The sequence below is a fragment of the Seriola lalandi genome, unplaced genomic scaffold (assembly GCF_002814215.2).
Source record: "Seriola lalandi dorsalis isolate HSWRI2012SDOR001 ecotype SW California unplaced genomic scaffold, Sedor1 jcf7180002054972, whole genome shotgun sequence".
Lineage (NCBI taxonomy): Eukaryota > Metazoa > Chordata > Actinopteri > Carangiformes > Carangidae > Seriola > Seriola lalandi.
In genome coordinates, this window is record NW_019525660.1 from 5,832,626 (window position 1) to 5,851,051 (window position 18,426).

At 40.7% G+C, this 18,426-nt stretch overlaps 1 protein-coding gene across 1 annotated transcript in view; it reads left to right on the top strand.

Annotated features, from left to right (window-relative positions):
- The first annotated feature begins 3,298 nt into the window (after positions 1-3,298).
- The window catches only part of LOC147817128 (general transcription factor II-I repeat domain-containing protein 2A-like), a 39,621-nt gene continuing 24,493 nt past the window's right edge, over positions 3,299-18,426 (top strand). The window contains exon 1 of the mRNA XM_087171751.1: positions 3,299-3,464. Coding sequence (XP_087027877.1) covers positions 3,299-3,464 — 166 coding nt within the window. The remainder of the gene's footprint in view (positions 3,465-18,426) is intronic.

Here is an 18,426-nt window from a genome sequence, read left to right on the forward strand (position 1 = left end):
GATTTGTTAGTGCTATTACTGACATGATAGATATAGGTCAGAGTTGAACATTTAAGTATTTTGAGGGCATGAGTTTGGTGTCCTCTGTCTGAACCTTCAGATACTTCACTAGTGGGATGAACTAGGAAAGAAATCACAACCCCAGTAACCCTGTGTTTTGCATTTTGTGTAACATTGTCCACACTAGATGTTTTAGCCGTTTCTCAGTTGTTCACCTGACATGTCTGTTTATCAACACAGCTGTTTACAGGCAGCTCGTGTCATATATGTAACTGCGACTCAATGCATTTTTTTAGGCTACAACTCTGTTCTCTTCTGTTTTGTGTGTAGAACTACAGTCATTAAGTACTGCGTTGCCAAAATGGATATTCAAGAGGTGGTCCAATTAAAATGAACTTCAGTCAAAATCACTGAATAATCCAATGATCCAATGTGTGGTAAAAATGCAGGTGAAAACCAGTTTTGGGAGGATAGCTCACATCATTTAGTCAAACAATTGAAGGTTAAGGTCATATGCCAGTTCCCTGTGACCATCACAGCCTCATGCTGGCTGATTGTTGACTGACCTGAGGGGGGCATCAGATCAGCTGTGAAGTAGACTGTTTGCTAACCAACATGTGTTGACTGAACCACGTGACATGTCAGTAATCTCCATATCGATAAGTCACCCTTTTGTTGATTAACTTCTGAGATGGCAGCTTGCCTGGCTCCCTATAGTGCCTTACTGCTAATTATTTATAAGTCCCAGCAATATGGATCTGGAGTGCTAATGAGATGGCACCCGCTGCTTTGGCCCCCCTCCCGTCAGCAGCAGCACCAGGCCTTAGTTAAAGTTTTAAAAGCATGCCACCGGTTGACACGTGCCATGGACTCAGCTGCCAGTGAGACTCCAGTCATTGATTCAATGCGGCTGTGAAATGGACTTATTTTTTTCTCTGTGTGTCATACATTCACTGGGGTAATGATAAGTGTCTGAGCTGGCTGTAGTCAGAGAATGTGACTCTTTATCACTAATGGCCAGCAGTTTGTTCATAGAACTGCACACACTGCTAAGTAGGCATCATTATTAATCTCTCTTTTCAAATCGCTCCCTACCATTACACTCAACACCACCCTTACATGTATATTGCCTCCTTTCAGAAATCCTTCTTCCACATTTTCTCTCCTCATACCTTTCTCTCCCTCTCTCTGCCTACTTCCCTCCTTCTCTCAGAATGGTGCCATCAGTCCTCATTGAGGCCATTGCCAAGGCTCATCACGCAAAGTGCCGCTGGCTGCTGCTGAATGCATCTCTATGGGCTAGCAGTGAGAGCCAGGGGACACGCCAGAGGATACATCTGCCATGACACTAATGCACTGACTCAGTGCTCAACACTGTGGCCTGGACAAGCCCCTCAGGGCTCTGGACACACATACAGACATGCATGCACACACAGGAAATCAAGAGTTTGTGCTTGCATAAACAATAACAATGTAGTTGTTTGGATAGATGTCTGGAGATTCCTAAATGTTGAAGAATATACATTTACACACAAATATACAGAGAGTCAGGCATGCATTGGGGCGCCCCAGGTCCCTCCACTGTCTACTCTTATGTTCACATAGAAATCCAGACCACAGCCCATTTTCCAGCAAGCATCTGGAATACAAACACCATCGACCCTCTGGCCACACGTTCTCTGCCAAGATAAAATTTGCTTCCTTCCAACAGCATTTTGTGTTTGCCTCTCTTTCCCCGAGCTTTATCTCCCTCACATCATTGTAAATTGCCTTCCTTTGTGAGATGTACAGAGTGATTCTTAGAAACACACACACACTTGGGGGATTTTGTGGGGATACTGGGAGTGCTGCAGCTGTCGTCCTAACAATGATAAATGGCAAAGAGACGAGTTGAGATGTGGGGTTTTGTCTCTGTTTGCGTCTGCATCAATTGTCCCCCTGAGCAGAATGGTGATAATGCCTTTAATGGCTCAATCTCCATCAACTTCATGAGCGAAACATGCACAAGCCTGTGTGCCGAGCTGTGAACGCACACAATTACTGTCTCGTCCATATGTCAAAACTCTGTCTTCCTCCTCCTCACTCTCAGCTGGTCCTGGTACCTCAGCTGCTCCCTCTCTCCAAAAAACGTAGGAAACAACTCACCTTTTTCCAAATAGCAAAGGTAATCTATCACTGTGAGTGATAAACTGTCAATCAAATTTTGGAACATTTCATCAGAGCACTTGAAATGGACTAAAAACTTTACTGATCAGATGTGATACAATCCCAGTATTTAAAGCACCTCTGTTAAAACTATCTTTGCTCCATCTCACAGGCTACTCACTAATATCAAAAACTGCCATCATTACTGCCATTATCATTGCATAATGTTTAGACAGTACTAAATTTACCCAGCTACATCTATCATTCCCACAAGGTGACCCCATGGTCTCGCCACAGATCTTGGCTTGTCTCAGACATATCCACGTGGATGAAAGAACACCACCTAAGACTGAGCTCTTAGTCATCTCAGCCAATCATATTCTCCATCACAATATCAATTTAAAATCGACACAATTTAAAACAACATAAGAAAAATCAGGCCTTACTTGATTCAGTACGCCACCCAACTCTTGGTCCAGGCCATGGTTCTCTCTTGCCTCGACTACAGCAATGCCATTCTGGCAGGCCACCTTCCTGCACAGTGAAACCTTTTCTCAAAAACATAAGAATGCACAGTCTCAGTTCAGACTGTTCTCTGGTTCTAAGTTCCCCTATGGTGGAACATTGGGTCAGGGCGATCTCAGGATCTTATACTTTCAGAATAAAATCAGAGTGTCAGAGGATGCAGAGTTGGCCCTTTTGCCTTAAGTTGAGGTAACAGGCTTTGTCTCCAGGCAACCATATGCACAACTAATCATGTAATCACATGAGTTCAACTAAATCTGTTAGGAATCTTGCTCAGATCATGGATTGCAATTCTACCCAAAAAGACATGTCACATGAACTTTTAGTAACGGGGTGTGGCAGGACCCAATTGCAGCACAACCAAACAGGTGAATAGTTGGTAATAACTTTCTATTCTCTCAGCAGGCAAATAGTCAGTACACTTACAACTGAGTATGTGAATAGGGTGAAGGCACTGTTGGGGGGCAGGCTGGAGATGTAGTCGAGGGTGCAGGAGGATTGGAACCAGGGGAGTAGTCAGCGGGGCAGACGAATCAGAAAGGAGCAGGCAGGCGGGTAATCAGAGTCAGACGAAGGATCAGGAAACCAGCATTGAAGTACTCACAAGACAACCGCTGCGACTTCGGAGATGGTGAATGCCAAACAGCCACAGGGACAGGCAGACGGGAACCAGGAAGTGCACAGGCAGAACTCATGGTCGGGGACAGAAGGCTCAGGCATTTACCGGGTCAGGGACAAGCGGAGTCGATACCAGGAAGTCAGTCCAGAGAAGAATGCTGGAAAGTCTTGCATGGGTACACAGAACAATCTGGCAAAGAGCGAGTGAACCGGGGATGCATATATAGTGGCTTTATTGGAGATGGAGTGCAGCTGGGGCAACAGGTGAGGACAGTGAGGCTGATGAGGAGGTGTGGCAGAGTGGAGAGTGAGATAGAGGCAGGGTGAGTGGAAAAACACTGAGAAGCAGAGCAGGCTGTGACACTTTTGACCTTATCGCCCACCCTTAGTAGAACATATCACCAAATGCAGAGCAGGGGCGTCCCTCTCTATCCTCAAGAATCTCTTGAAGACTCATCTCTTCCGAGAGTACCTCCTCTTGTAACACTTTATACCAAAACTCGCGCTTCCTGTCCACTTCTTCACCTGATCTCCTGCACTTTGTCTTATTGACCAGATTTAGTCCTTTGGCCAGTACTTACTTTGGATAGAAATGTGTGCCACATGAGTAAATGTAATTGTAAATATATAGTACCAGTGTAAAGTTTGGACACAGACTGGTACTGTATTTGCAAAATGTACGTACCTAAGACATTTTCATGTAGTGGATAAATGTGATTCTGTTGTATAACTCAAATGCCTTACAGTACCATTAGCAGAGGCACCATGAAATGAACACAATATTTACTCTGCAGGTTAGCTTAGGATCAGGCTACATAAGCTGCACTGAATGAATATGAACAAATTACATATTGCTTCAGATTCATTCAAACTTTGTTGTTTTGAAAAATAAACAGCTCTTCTCAGTGGTAGATTAACAGAAGTTAGATACTTTTTGCAGTGCAGACAATGTGGAGTGAACAGGAGAGAATAGAGGAGGAAATAGTCCCAGTTGACCTACCACATGAAGCCAAAGAGACAGAAAAACTCATCTGTGTTTATGTGCTTGGCAGCAGGCAGACCCCGTGTACACACAGCCATGTGGGCCTAATAATATTTTCCAAAGGAGATGAATCTGTTTTTCTTTTTGTGGTTGCTCAGATGGACCTCAGACCTTTTTTGCTGAACTAATGGAACAGATGGGATGTGTGTTAACGCTGGCTCCCAGTAGCAGGTTTGCACCATGTTCCTACTTACAGGAAAATGATAGTAGTTGGCTTCATGTCTAATGGGGGTATAGGTGTATGGACAACTGGAAAAAAGGTTTAAATATCTTCTTTGTGCATCACCCAAAAATATTACACCTCTGATAGGAAACTGCAAACTTTGGTAGAAAGATATAAAAGTCTTCACTACAGTCTCAGACATTGTTGATGAGATCAGTTTTTTGGGGACGATGTGCCTGCTTTCTGCTGTTTTGCTGTTTAGTTTCAATTTGTCACTAACTGTAATCTAAAGTATTTCCTTTCAATGACTATACAGACATCAGCATTTATTTAGGGTACACACTGTGGGGTGAATCGCAACACTGTTCTACTGCAGCCCCTATTTGTTGTTTAGACTGATAAAAAGCACCTACTGCAGTTGTAATGAAGAGGCATTATCTGAGAGCTAACATAATACATTATTGTATTTTGTACATTTTTGTCACTGTATAGGAAGTGTAAATTTTTTAAAGTTATTCCAGTATTGAGTCAAAAGTGTCTCTGCAGTTAGATCATTTGGCACTTACACGGTATAAATAGAATTTCAACCTCTTGACCAGAGTCAGACATCTGAAATGATTTCAGTGAGTCAATATTGTCTGACAAGAAAAGTTACTGCTGAAAATGAGGTAGGCAGATTTACTGCATAAACACCAGTGCCCTGTCATTACAGAGCCATGAACAGGATGAGATTGTTTTGCCCATGGGCATTCAGCCCATAATGCATTGGCTGCAGAGGCCTGGTTACCTTTACCCGGCCCTGTAATGAGTCAGTGGTTGCTGGCTGGTGGGGAGCAGGGAAACTCAGAGAAACGTGATTGAAAGTCAATGAAATAGAATGAGTCCTATTGATCTCTGTTGCAGATACACAGTTGGAGAGCAGACACAGGCTGCCAAATGACCCCATATAAAGCCCCAGTTACTGAATCACCCATCCAAATACAAGTCAGTTTGCCAAACTGTCCTGCAAATCAAATAACTAGTGCCTGACAGCAAAGTTCAATGTAAAAATAGTGGAGGCTGTTTGAAAGCTCATCCTCTGTAGGCCAGAAAAAGAGCTACACATTAATCCTGAGGAGTGAAGAATCAAAGAGGGCTGCATTACTCTTACAGGGATGCACTGCTATTGGGTGATACAAAAAGTATGATATTATTATTTAATTCCTCTCAACAACAAATTACTATTTGTCATTGTGTCTTGGTTCAGTAGTTTTAGTTTGAGGAGTTTGATTTTAGGGGATTACTGCTGCAATCAGCCCCTCAAAACAGTGCACAGAACTGACTTTGCTAAGAAATATAATTTTCTTCATTCCAGTTGTTTTTGCTCTCAGGCTGCCCAACTACTATTAAGCTACATAAAGCTGAGATGATAGAGTGGAAGTGGCTTTGATCTTTAGTAGCAAAGGAACACAACATTCATATAGACATATACCACAAAAGCAGTGTATTTTATGTTATTTGCAAAGGTTAGCGATGTACAAGAGGGAATTCTGAACCATTAAAGGAATAATGAGTTAAATTATTATTTCATAAATATTTGATGCTAGACGGTCGCATCACCTGTGCCTGAGAGTGCATCAACTCCTGTGTTCTTCTCGAATGTTTTAAATGTGTTTTTTAATATTAATTTAATATTAACAATGACGCAGAGGAGGATACACTTTTCTTTAACTGGTGATGTTGGTCATTAAATCACACTTTCATTTTGTTATCTTTCTACTTCCAAGTTAATGCAGTTAACCTAAATATGAGTTTCATACTCACACACCTTTCTCTGTTTTGTCTGTTAGTCAGACTGTGACACTGATTAACACATTGCACAGTGAACTGAAGAGTCAAAATATAGTAGCCCTCTTTCTTGTTTATTGAACTAAGAATAGTTTTAAATGAGAATTGATTCTGAATCAAATTGAGACCACCCCAGTCAAAAATCTAGCTAATCCACTTAATCAGGACTGTGTGGGTGTGGTTTGATCAGATTTAATCAACAGTGGCTGACAGGAGCAAATAACTCACCAATTGTCATCAAAAGTGCTGTTAAATTTAAAAGTTTTGATTAGTGCACAGAAGTATGTCTGAGCCCTGTTTATATAAAATTACAGAAACTGTTGTACGTAGGTATATGTAGGATGTCATTGCTCATAGTCAAAACAGGATATCAGACCCTTTAACACATTTAAGCCATTTGTTCACATAAAAAAATGGTGTGCCTCATTTCAAAATCTAAACAAATTCAGTAAGAGGGTGAAGACTGAAATACATTTTCAAAGCTTCAGCTGAAAATGGAACTTGTCTGAGCAGGGTTATTATAGGAGCATAGAAACAGGTGGCTGTGAGAGCTCTCATACAAAGATGTGGTAGCTGTTTGTCAGAGCCTCCCAGGCTGCCTGGCCTGCCTGTAGGTCATGGTTGGCTATCCTCAATGACACATCTGTCTCTCTCTGGCCCCACAGTCCCAAGAGCTAGGTCTGGTTAACTGAGGGGCCTCCCCCGTACTCTGAGCCCATATCAAAGCAGAGAAGGGGGCCACATTTCAGACGTCCAGCGGAAAGAGAGAGGAGCTGCTGAGAGACTGTTTTGCTTTTCTTCACTTTGGATACATCTGGATAGTTAGAGGAAGTGCTCTTTCCATGAATCCATTTATTTAGCTTTTGTCACTCATGAAAAAGAAAATGAGAAGGGGAGACCTTATTCTGTTGAGATGCAGCTGGCTAACCAAGTAGATTTAAGTGACCTTCATCATGGCTGAAATGACCAGGTGTTGACAGTCCTGTCATTAATAAGTCATGATGAGGTGACATGAGGACAACTTAAAAATAGACAGAGGAATAGAAAGAGGCAGATGTAGGATGAACTTGGAGAAAATATTTCATGTTGTGTTCTGCTTTGAGAATTATGGTAATTTTGTTGGGTGCAAGTTTATTCTCTCTCTGCTTGTGCTCATTTTGTAATTTCATGACATCACTTTTATGTTGCAGTTTTTCTCAATCGCTTTGGTGCAATTCACTCATCAGAAACTTCATTCTCACAACTCTTAATGTATTTCTCAAAACACTAAATCACCTTTGCAAAAAGCCTCTAAAACAATCAAAACCAAAATGTGGCGAAACTTGCAGTCAGTCAATCACTTCAACATTGTCACCACTGAATTAAACCTTTTCAGCAGAGCTTCAAGACTTAGACGCCAAATGTTTTGATGTTTTGATGAAAATCTGAGAAAGAAAACTGCAAAAAAAAAATATAGAGTAAAAAATGTCCAGACACAACACAATACTACAGGTACAACAGTAACATGTTGGAAAAATAACTTTATTCTGTTTCAACATTGCATTGGTGTTTATTGTACTGTGTACATTTCCACCTCTCAACATATCACTGTCCTGTCACTTTAGAACACTGTATGGAAATGTATGTACATATGTAAGCCTGAAGAGCTTTAAATTTAGAACATGGTGTATACAAAATATAACTATACTGGCATTTGATGCAAATACTTGATTTTTAGATGTTATTACTGTATGGTATTTTCAATGCAGTGTTTCATTTTGCAGCAGATTTGTGGCACTTTGCATTTGTGTGCAATTTATGGATTTGTGTGAAGAGTTTTGAAAAAAATAAGACCTAGTTTTGAAAATGTGTGAAAGCAGTTTTATCTGTAAACTGTATCTGTAAATTCACAGAATATAACTGCTGTAACTGAGGAAAGCAAAATGATAAACATAGACCTATGCATCGGAAGACAATGAGAAATATGCAATCAAACTTAGAGCATCAATTATAGTACAGTAAATTCACACCACATAAAGTATATGTGTGCGCGCACGTGTGTGTGTGTGTGTGTGTGTGTGTCTGTGTGTGTCTGTGTGTGTGACTGGCCTTGCTCTTTCATACATAATTGAAGAAAATTTAAAGTGATATTGGAATCACTGATGCAATGCAGATCAGTATCAAAGTAAGTGAGAGATCTGTTATTGTATCTGATGAAGGTACAAACTGTTTTCATGAGTTGTCAAAGTCAGATGAGAAATGATCAACACAATGAGATGTGTTTAGTAGTGAATTATGTGTGGACTCAAATGAAGCTTGTACAAATACAATGAGAAATGCTAATTTGTGTGAGGAAGTGACAAACTGTTTTGAGAACTGCATTAAGAGAGGTGAGAATGATATTTCTCATGTGAGAACTGTATCAAAGCAATTGAGAAAAACTGTAATACTAAATGGACTTAACCTGAGGTGGTAGGTGTTTGTCACACAGACCCATCTGAGAAGGCTTTGTTGGAAACCGTTTAGGAAGCAGACACTTAAAAAAAAATACTTGGCGGGTGATGGGTGTCATTTGACGTAGTAGGAGAGCGGAAACACAACACAACACCAAGCCGCAGGCTGAAGAGCTTTGAAAGCATGTTGGTAGACGATTCTACAGGTGTTACAGCCTACAGTGTTGACAGACACAAACACACCCCTTTGTTATGCCTCCTTGCCAACGACAGCCATTGCTGGAGGCATTATATAATTCGTGCGTCTGACCCATTTTTGTGAACGCAATATCTTAGAAACTGAGGGAATTTCCTCAAATTTGGTACAAACTTTTAGTTGGACTCAAGATTGAACTAATTAGATTTTGGTAGTCAAAGGTGACATGATAATGTTCTGCAAAAACACTTCTGGCCATTATTTAACACTTTAACAGACAGAACGGGAGATTGTGACCATATTTCCTGCTACTTGATGGGTTGGCGGAGGCATACAACCGCAAGGCAGTAATTCTAAGTTTCTTTCATCCATTTTTGCTGTAGGACCTTGTTTTGCTCCAAGGCACCTTCTCAGATGTTTTTTGTGGAGGGAAAGTATCGTTCATTTCCTCACCAGCATAATCTCAAATGTCTCAGGGACTTAAAAAAGCATCTTTTTGACTGCAGGTCGTCTTCTCCAAATTTGAGGCTATCACCAGCTGAATGTGGGGCCAGCTGTGAGCTTATACTTTGAGGATGAAGACATCCCACGGGCAAAATAAACTCTTTCCCTGCAGCCGCAACACACATCAGTAGATGGATCATTTAGTGTGAAAGCAAAACACTCCTCCATTCCTCATTTAGCTTTGCCTCTATTGCTCATATCTCCTCTATGGCTTCCCTCATCCACATACTCCTTCGCATCTTCTCTGATTCAGGCTCCATCATGCTTTTCCCTCTGCCTCTTTTCCTCTGTGTCCATCCTTCCCTCTCCCCACTGTTCCATCTGTTGGGATCGTCACAGGATGGTCATCAGAACATGCTCATATAGCCAGATGTCTTATATTACAAGAATGCATTTTGGAAGAATTGTTTTTCAAGGCAACCATGCAAGACAGAGTCTAATATTGCTGGGCGCTTTGTATCATTGCCACCAGAACACCAGCTGCCGCGTATTTAATAGCCCATTCGTTCCTGCGATGCACCTCAATCCTCAAAGCTGTCAGGGACAGCTTTCCATCTTGACATGATGGAGGTGGGCAGAATGAATCAGCACATACACAGACAACATAAGCTATGACCAAATGATACTAACAGGAGGTCCATTAATCTCAAAGACGTTGCAGACAGTGATAAAAGTCTGTTTGCTCTGTCTTGGAATGGATTTGTATCAACACTGGGCTTCCAGTGTTTCCACATGATGACATGCATTTCCCAACAAATAAATCTTTTTTTATAATACAGATGTAAATTATTTTCCTAAGTATGCAGACTGCATGAAGACAAAAGTATCTCCACCAAGGAGCAGAAGTGACCTCAGTTACATTGCAAAAATGACGTTGCATGTCCTGCAGTCGTGCAGAGCATGGCCTTGCATTCTTGGATATATTTCCTCCTTTCTGTCTCCCTGCTGATACAGGAGCACTTTCTTTCAGGATGGAGGCATCCTACAAACATCGGTGTAATGTTGTGGAACAAACTCCTTCTAGGCTCAGAGTAGCAGCCCATTTTGTCTGCTCAATCTACCAGTCAAAGGCTGACAACGAGATTTATGAGTGAAATAAAGGCAGCCTTCGTCTCCGGGTAAACAACAGAAGTCAGAGGAAGAGGAATATACCTTTTATTTCATTATTTTTTAACGGACAAAAGAGAGAGTACAAAAACAACTGGCGAGAAGTGAAAATGTTTTCCCATTGATGCGTCCAAAAGGCATCTTAAAATATCAGAGTTGCCTTTGAGGAGGTGCTGAGTGATGCAGCAAAGGCTGAAAAGAACAGTTGGCAATAAAGTGTGAAGTGTAAGAGACAACTATTTAATAGCATGCTATTCAGACTGATAGGACAGCATATAAAAAGGAACATTCATTTCCCTGCCAGGAGCCATCCCTGGGACTTTTATTTGTCACCAGACGTGAAATGTTGGTTTGCTACAAAACCACAGTTTCATCCAGAGAGGAGGGAGTGTATGTCCACAGTCAGACGCAGCACAGTACTCTTTCATGGGACAGAAGGAGCTGTTGTATAAAGAAATATGAAGAAGTAAAGGGAGGGGGCTCTGAAACCCCTCTGTGGATCTGGAACAGGTGGCTAATGTTTTCACAGTAAGCTCCTTCGTCTTCCTCCTCACCCCACCCTGATCAATGCTGGGATTTTCTTAACTTTGTAACAAACTAAAACAGTGAGCTATATCCTGTTTCAATTCCCTTATCCCCTCCAGTCATTATTCACCTAATTACCGTCAACCAATTCACCATATCCTGTACTCTTCAAAGCATCTAGCTAAGCATCACATCAGCTCACTGTACAGTCCTCACTGACCAAGGGAAATGCTGTAATACCTACACTCTGTGTTCAATGGCTCTCGTGAGGCAGTTAAAATCAAATGATTTTCTAGTGATTGAGCTGAAACATTAGCTGAATTAGCATTTCCATGCACCATATATCTTGTATTATTGGTCACTGGCCTGGGAAATCGCTCAGAGCAATGCTGCGCTGACTGGTGTAGGGAATCAATGTGGATTACAGGATAAACCCAAAATGGGTGTAGCCTACATTCACTGGTCAGTGTAGCAGTGAGGGATGGAACTCACAAATCTTAAAGCACAATGACAGGTTGTTGGACAGCCACCCCTGGCGAGGAGCCAGAGATCTGGACACCAACTGCAATTAAACTTTCCAAGTTTAAAATTTTTCCTTACCTATCATTGATGTACTATGAAGAAAAACGTTACGGGAAGAGGAGGGAAGGCTGAAAAAGAACAAGACCTAGATCACCTGGGGCTCTAGTCTCAAGATAGCCTCAGGCTAAAACTGGCAGAAAAAACTCCTGAAAACAAGAGATGTTTCAGCCCTAGCTTTCAGATTAAAACCAGGCTGAGGGAAGTTGGAGGAGGTCCAGAGTCACTGAACCCTACTTTCAATCAGGCAGCTGCTCACATTAGCGTTTTAGAACACATCAGTAATGAATAATATGATCAAATGTCCTATCTTTAGATCACAGTGTGTGTCCACGCTTCATTAAGTGTATATTCAGTAATCACTAGCTGCAGTGAATAAGTGAATAAATGGTAAAACAAATAAGTCAAATGGAACTGCATGTAGAAATCTAACATCGCAGTATGAAGATTTGTTCATTCCACTAGAAACAAACATCACACTATCAACGTGCAGATGGTGTTTGATTAATTACAGCTGACAAATCAATATTTTACTTTGTTTTAAAATGTCAAATATTTGTTAATAAAACATAGTGATTTATCTATATATTTAGTCACACTCCTTATGACTTATTGATACTGAAACAGATCATCTGCAACAAATTACTCTATGTTCACATCACCTAAACCAACAGGGATTCCCTAAGTTGCTCTCAGCATGTTTGTGAATATATCTCAGATTTTTATTTATTTATTTATTTATTTATTTTTATCATAAAACACACACACAAACAATGTGTCATTTAGCAGTCCAGTAAAGACAAATGATACAACATCTCAACAACACTAACAGCAGAAGAGCCCACCCACTAGCACAGGAAAACAAAGCAGAATAAATCAATCATAAAATTAATTAATTAATTAATTAATTAATGCAGAACACGAAAACGAATGGAAAGTTTGAGAAACAAAATAACAGCTATTTTTGCTAATGAAAAACAGAGGAAGAAAACAAACAGATACAAACTGTAGTAATAGATAGATACATATATCTGCAGTGCAGCTAGATGAGATGTTGGCTGCAGCTGAAGCTGCTTCTCTGGCCAGCCAGAATTTGGTGTAGAGGGTGGTTGGTATTGTCCAAGATGGCCTCCATCATTCATGGCATGCGTCTCTCAACAACAGTCCTGAGTAAGTCAAGACTCCTACCATGCATAGACCCAGCCTTTCTGACCAGCTTGTCCAGTCTCCTTGTGTTCATGTCTGACATGCTAATGCCCCAGCAGACAACAGCATAAATAATGCGTCATCAAACTTCAGATTCACTTTCAGAAAAATAACAGGATCATTCTCAAAATGTTAAATCCAGTTTGCAGTTCTGGACATGGGTGATGATGTATCAGCGGATCCTCTCAGAGTGAATCTAACTTCCTCTGACTGTAAAAACTTCATTACCCATGAGTGCAGCTGGGTGGTGTGTCATCCTTCCTCTTAGGAAGAATTGGTTGTCAGAGATGCAAAGGTAATGGCGTTTACTTTATATATTTGAAGATTAGTTGAGGTTGAACTCAAACAGTCAACTCTGAGAGTTTCAAATACATCTCCCAAGTACTCACAGAGTGGGGGGCAAGTCCAAAAAGTGTGGATAAGGGACCCTCTTTGATTTTTACAGGGTCAGGATATATCCTGAGATGTGAAGCCAATGGAGAATTTAAACTGCAGAGGATCATGTCTGCACAGATAGATGAGGAGATAAAGAGAAGTAATTTAGTAGATAAGACACTCTGTGAAAAAGGCTCCTTAAGGTAAATATGAGAGAGCATGAGAGCGTGCAAGAGGAAAGCTTAAAATGTCAGTATCCTGACATGGACCCAAATGGGTCACCAAAATCATCAGGGATCATCCTCTGAATATCTACAAGCATCGCTATGGCAGTGGTCACTGGAGCAGACAGTGAAACAGGCAGACAGACAACCAGACAGACTGACCAACAGGCCCCGTCCTCAGCAGGATGTAATGTAGTCTAACAGAATCCTGTTCCTGAGGGACAGGGGACAGAAGGAAGTGGTCAGGGCTCATCAGTAAAAACAAATACCGCATATGATACATGTGGCTTTGTCTGAGGTACATGCACAATCAAAAGACGGGTAGATGAAGAATCCAGACGACAGTGTGAGTATTATCCTCTCACAGCTGTGGCTGCTTACAGTCAGCTACTCTTGCAGCCTTCATTATGTCATATTTGCATGTTGGTGTAACTGAACCTGGCTGGCTGGAGGATCAAACATGAATTCTTTCTAATTTCTTAATAGCAGTTGAGTCGCTCCCGCCCATGGGAGAGCAGAAATGGGTCAGGGATATTATTTGGATGCCTGGCCCATTATTTGATGAAGTGCTTAAAGTTTCCCTAAGGTCTAAGTTAAGATTCTCTAATATGATTTCCCTTCTGGCTAATTACATGCTGAATAATTTGTAGCTAGTCCACCACTCTGGATATCACATCTGAAGCACAGACTGATGGAGAGAAGTGTGTGTGCGTGTGTGTGTGTGTGTTAGTGTGTGTGTGTGTGTGTGTTAGTGTGTGTGTGTCTGGGTTCAAACACAAGTGGGGGAGGAATAAAGAATTAAAGAGAAAGGAGAAAGGGATCAGTCTTGGCGACAGAGAAGTGCATGAGGGTGACAGGGTAACTGATGTCATGTCAGAGCAGCAGGCTAAAAGGGACCATAAAAATGGGCCATTCACTAGACTGCAGACGGTAATAGGACAAGATAATGCATAGCTTTCTAATAAAATCTTTATGAGAGTGAATCTGTGCTGGAGCTCTTGGCATGCACATCAGTCAATCTGCCACTGAAATGCAAACTGTCTGTAGGAGCTGTTTGGTTCTTACAAAAACATTCAAAAACCAGAGACACAAAAAAGTGTTAAATGTCAAATTGATTCAATATATATCTGCTTGGTGTTTGTTTTGACCTGAGTTCTTACTTGGTGAAAGTTATACGTAGTATTTTACGCTGTATTTGTTTGCACCCTATAGCTGGCTGATGTTGTTGCCTGTTGCTTATGTTGCTTTGATGCTGTGTAAGCAGAAAGACAAGGAGAAAGCAGTTGTTATTGTGTTTTGTGTATTTTTGTGTATTGTTCCAAGGTGTTAACCCTCGGGCAAACCATGCAGTAACAAGAGATAACATCAAATAAACTGAATTCAAGGGTAATGAAAACTCTATGGTGAATAATTCCATTGTCAATCTCTGTGCTGCCATCCTGAGCAGGTCTCCCCTGAAAAATAGGCTCCAAACGTAGTAGGAGAAAAGGAGAAAAAAAAATAAATTAACAACTTAAGTTAGGTTCTTTTGTTGTAGCAGTCCCCAAGTGAAACCAGATCCAAACAAATAGTGTACAGCTGCTATACAATGAGCTGAATGGATAATATTAGTTGGATTTTATTTGCAGCCATCCTGCCAACAGTCTGATGATGTGTCTGTAGTTCAATTCACCAAGTGAGAGATATCATCTCTGTCAGAAATTCACCATCTCTGTCTCTGAATTTCAAGTGGGAGGCTGGTGTGAATTTTACCACTTGGCTGTTTTGTGATTATGTATTAAAGCAGTGGTCTGCAACTGGCAGCCCACGGGCCAAAACTGGCCCGCTGGCAATAATATCTGGCCTGCCAGATTATTTTGATAATTTGATTTGTTTTGAATCTTACAAAATTGGACTGACAGTCCTACATTTAGTTGTAATATCCAAAAACAGAATTTACCCCCACATGCTTATTATACTTTAACCATGTTGAGAGTGAATGACGGACACAAACAGTCACATCAGGCCACAGGTTGCACTTTAGTCAGCGCACAGAGCCTGGTCACCAGCTGTAGTCCAAGAAGGTGGAGTTACAGTCTGCCTGTGGGTGGAGAGACCTGCCTGTAGGCAAGACAACCCGAGGCGAGTAAGCCGGGCTAGGTAATAAGCGACTGAACTTTCAAATCAAACCACTTACACATGGCACCTCATACATAAAAAACACTGCTGTCCAAACAAATACTCCATATGAACTAAGAAAAAATTATAATTGGTTGTGACACAATTTGTAAACAGAAGACAGCATGGGTGAAGTGTAGCGTTGAGCAAACAAACATCCCAAAAAGGTATCAAAGATATGACAAAGGTGTCAAAGATACGAAACACAACTTCCGGTCAGAACTTTCACAATAAAATCAGAACGGAAAAAGAATGCAGATAATGTTTAAGTTCATGGATTGCAATTACCCAAAAAGATTGGGATATGATTTTTTTTTTTTTTTGCCCGATTGCCCACCCTTATATGTGAATTGCATTTTTAACAACCAATTTCTTATAGCCTTTAATCTTGTTCTGGCCTGCCACTTCATGCGCTGGAAAAAAATTGGCCCAAGTTCAAAGTTACTTGCCGACCCTGGTATAAAGGATGTGATCTCCTGTGTTACAATGACTGTGTACATTTGTTTTCTGATTAAATGGTCATGTCAAAAGTGCTGAGTTTATAGGACTGCACATTACTGTGAGGTTTGACATTTGTGGATCCATTACAGTCAGACAGCTAACTGTAGCTACACCCCTCCTTTGTTCAGTGGGGGCAGCTGCTAAATGTAGCACTAAATGTTCAGAGGATGTCAGTGACTCAGCAGGTGTTAAAATAACACGAATGAAAAGTAGCTTCCAATTTGTGAATGAATTACTGAGTCAAATTCAAACTCCACAACACCATGGGTCCTGTTGTAACAGGACAGAGCTTAATTTGCCGTGTAACACAACCAGCACTGTGTGGGCTTGTTAAAAGAAGAAGAAGATAAGAAAAATCCTGCATCATGTTTTTTGATATTTATCTTGTCCAATTTCTTTTTTCTTCTTTTAAAAAAAATTAATTATGCATAATAGCTGCAGTATCATTATATCTCATATCAGTTCGAGTTTAATTATGTAAATGTAACAGGTACTGGACTGCGGCACCTGTAAACAGCTATAAATATCCTGAAATACAGGGAAAAGAGGATGACACATGGAGACGTGGCTCGATTTAGCTGAGTCTTCTGCAGTTATATCTATTTACATTACATCACTGTAAACTGTTTGCACTGTCCGTTAAACATTTTTCAGTATTTACTGTCAGTGCATATTTATTGTCTCTCAACATTTTTCCATGCTCATACACATATAAAATAAAAGACTGAACCAAAAACAAACAAACACACTTTTTCTCTGTGTTCCTATAATATGGCTATATTCATCACTCCCAAATAAAGTTTAGGTAACAATTGCATCTTTAATGAGTTGACAAACTGATACTATAAAGCACCACTCCGACTTGCATATCACAGTAATTTGTAAATAGACACTACGTTATAGTTTTTGAAATCATGAATTATAGTATAATATATATTCATATATTTTAACTTATGAATTTTAAACTGTTTAAACAGTTCTTAACACAATCCTCTTTAAACATGACAAAATAAATCATGGAGCCTGTTCATATATACTTTTAAGCATAATACTGGGGACGTGTGGCCACAAACCAAAATCTAACCATTAGCTGTTTGTTAACAAAGAGTGCTGCCAGCAATGCCACTCTCGGCAAGCGCCTGGTTTTCCAAACAAACTACCTCACTGTTCATTTTTTTACACTTGTATTTGAACCACATCTGTCAATGAACATTTACTCATAAGTTACAGTAGTTTCTGTGAGGTTCTGACACTCTTCTAACCTGAAATACAGGGAAAAGACGATAACACATGGAGATGTGGCTCCATTTAGCTGAGTCTTCTGCAGTTATGAGGAAAACCAGCAGGACATGCGCCCTCGCTAGTCTCTGTGGCGAACCCATATCTCACTCTGCCCCCTATTGTCACAAAAGAAAACCCTGCAGCTGCAGTTACATCCTTTGGTTAACAAACCCTAAATGCAGACATAATATTAAATTATGGAGCACATTCAAATATTTAGCCGAATGTATCAAAATAGTATGTTAGAGGAAACATCAGAGAGACATAGCCACATGTTTGAGCCTCAGTCAGACCCAGACTCAGATAAGGAGTCTGTTGTGACAAAAATCGTCGACTAGCAGACATAACAGAACAGTTAGCATTGTTAACATCTTTTATTTGTTTATTTTTTGTTTTATAGCTTGCAGCTGGCAGTGGCTGACACAGTGCTAGTGGTTGTGCTGATGCAAACTCTTGCTCTCTGTACTGAGGCCTGCCCCCCATCCCCACAAGTTGATGGGACTGGTTCGTTGGGACAAATGATGTATGAAACCCAGGACTGCTTATTTTCACTCATGATATGTCTTGTATTGTATAAAAACAACATATTGACATGTTAACGAGGTTAAAAACTTAATTTTCATTGGAGAAGGTCTTTAATGTATTTTCTATGTGTACACGTCAGCCACAGGTTACTCCAGTGTGCCTGTAGGTAGGCTGCTTTTTTATGGTGGTCAAATATTTCCACCTACAATATAATGGATATGATACTGTTTTTGATTACAACTTCTTTGTAGAAATGATCAGTTCTACACTGGTTGTCTATGGGAAGCAGAACCTGAGTACCCATTGTTTAATACTCTTTACCCTAAGGAGAAAATTGAAGCAGTTAAAGATGACGCTGCTGCAGCTCTACAATAAATGTGTTTGTTTTTGCCAGTGAATGACTAACTTGACTCATCAGTCAGAGAGGAGCAGTTGGGAGAGGTTTGGGGGGAGGAGCTAGTCTCTGGAGGCGAGGCGAGCCGAGCTGTGTGAGG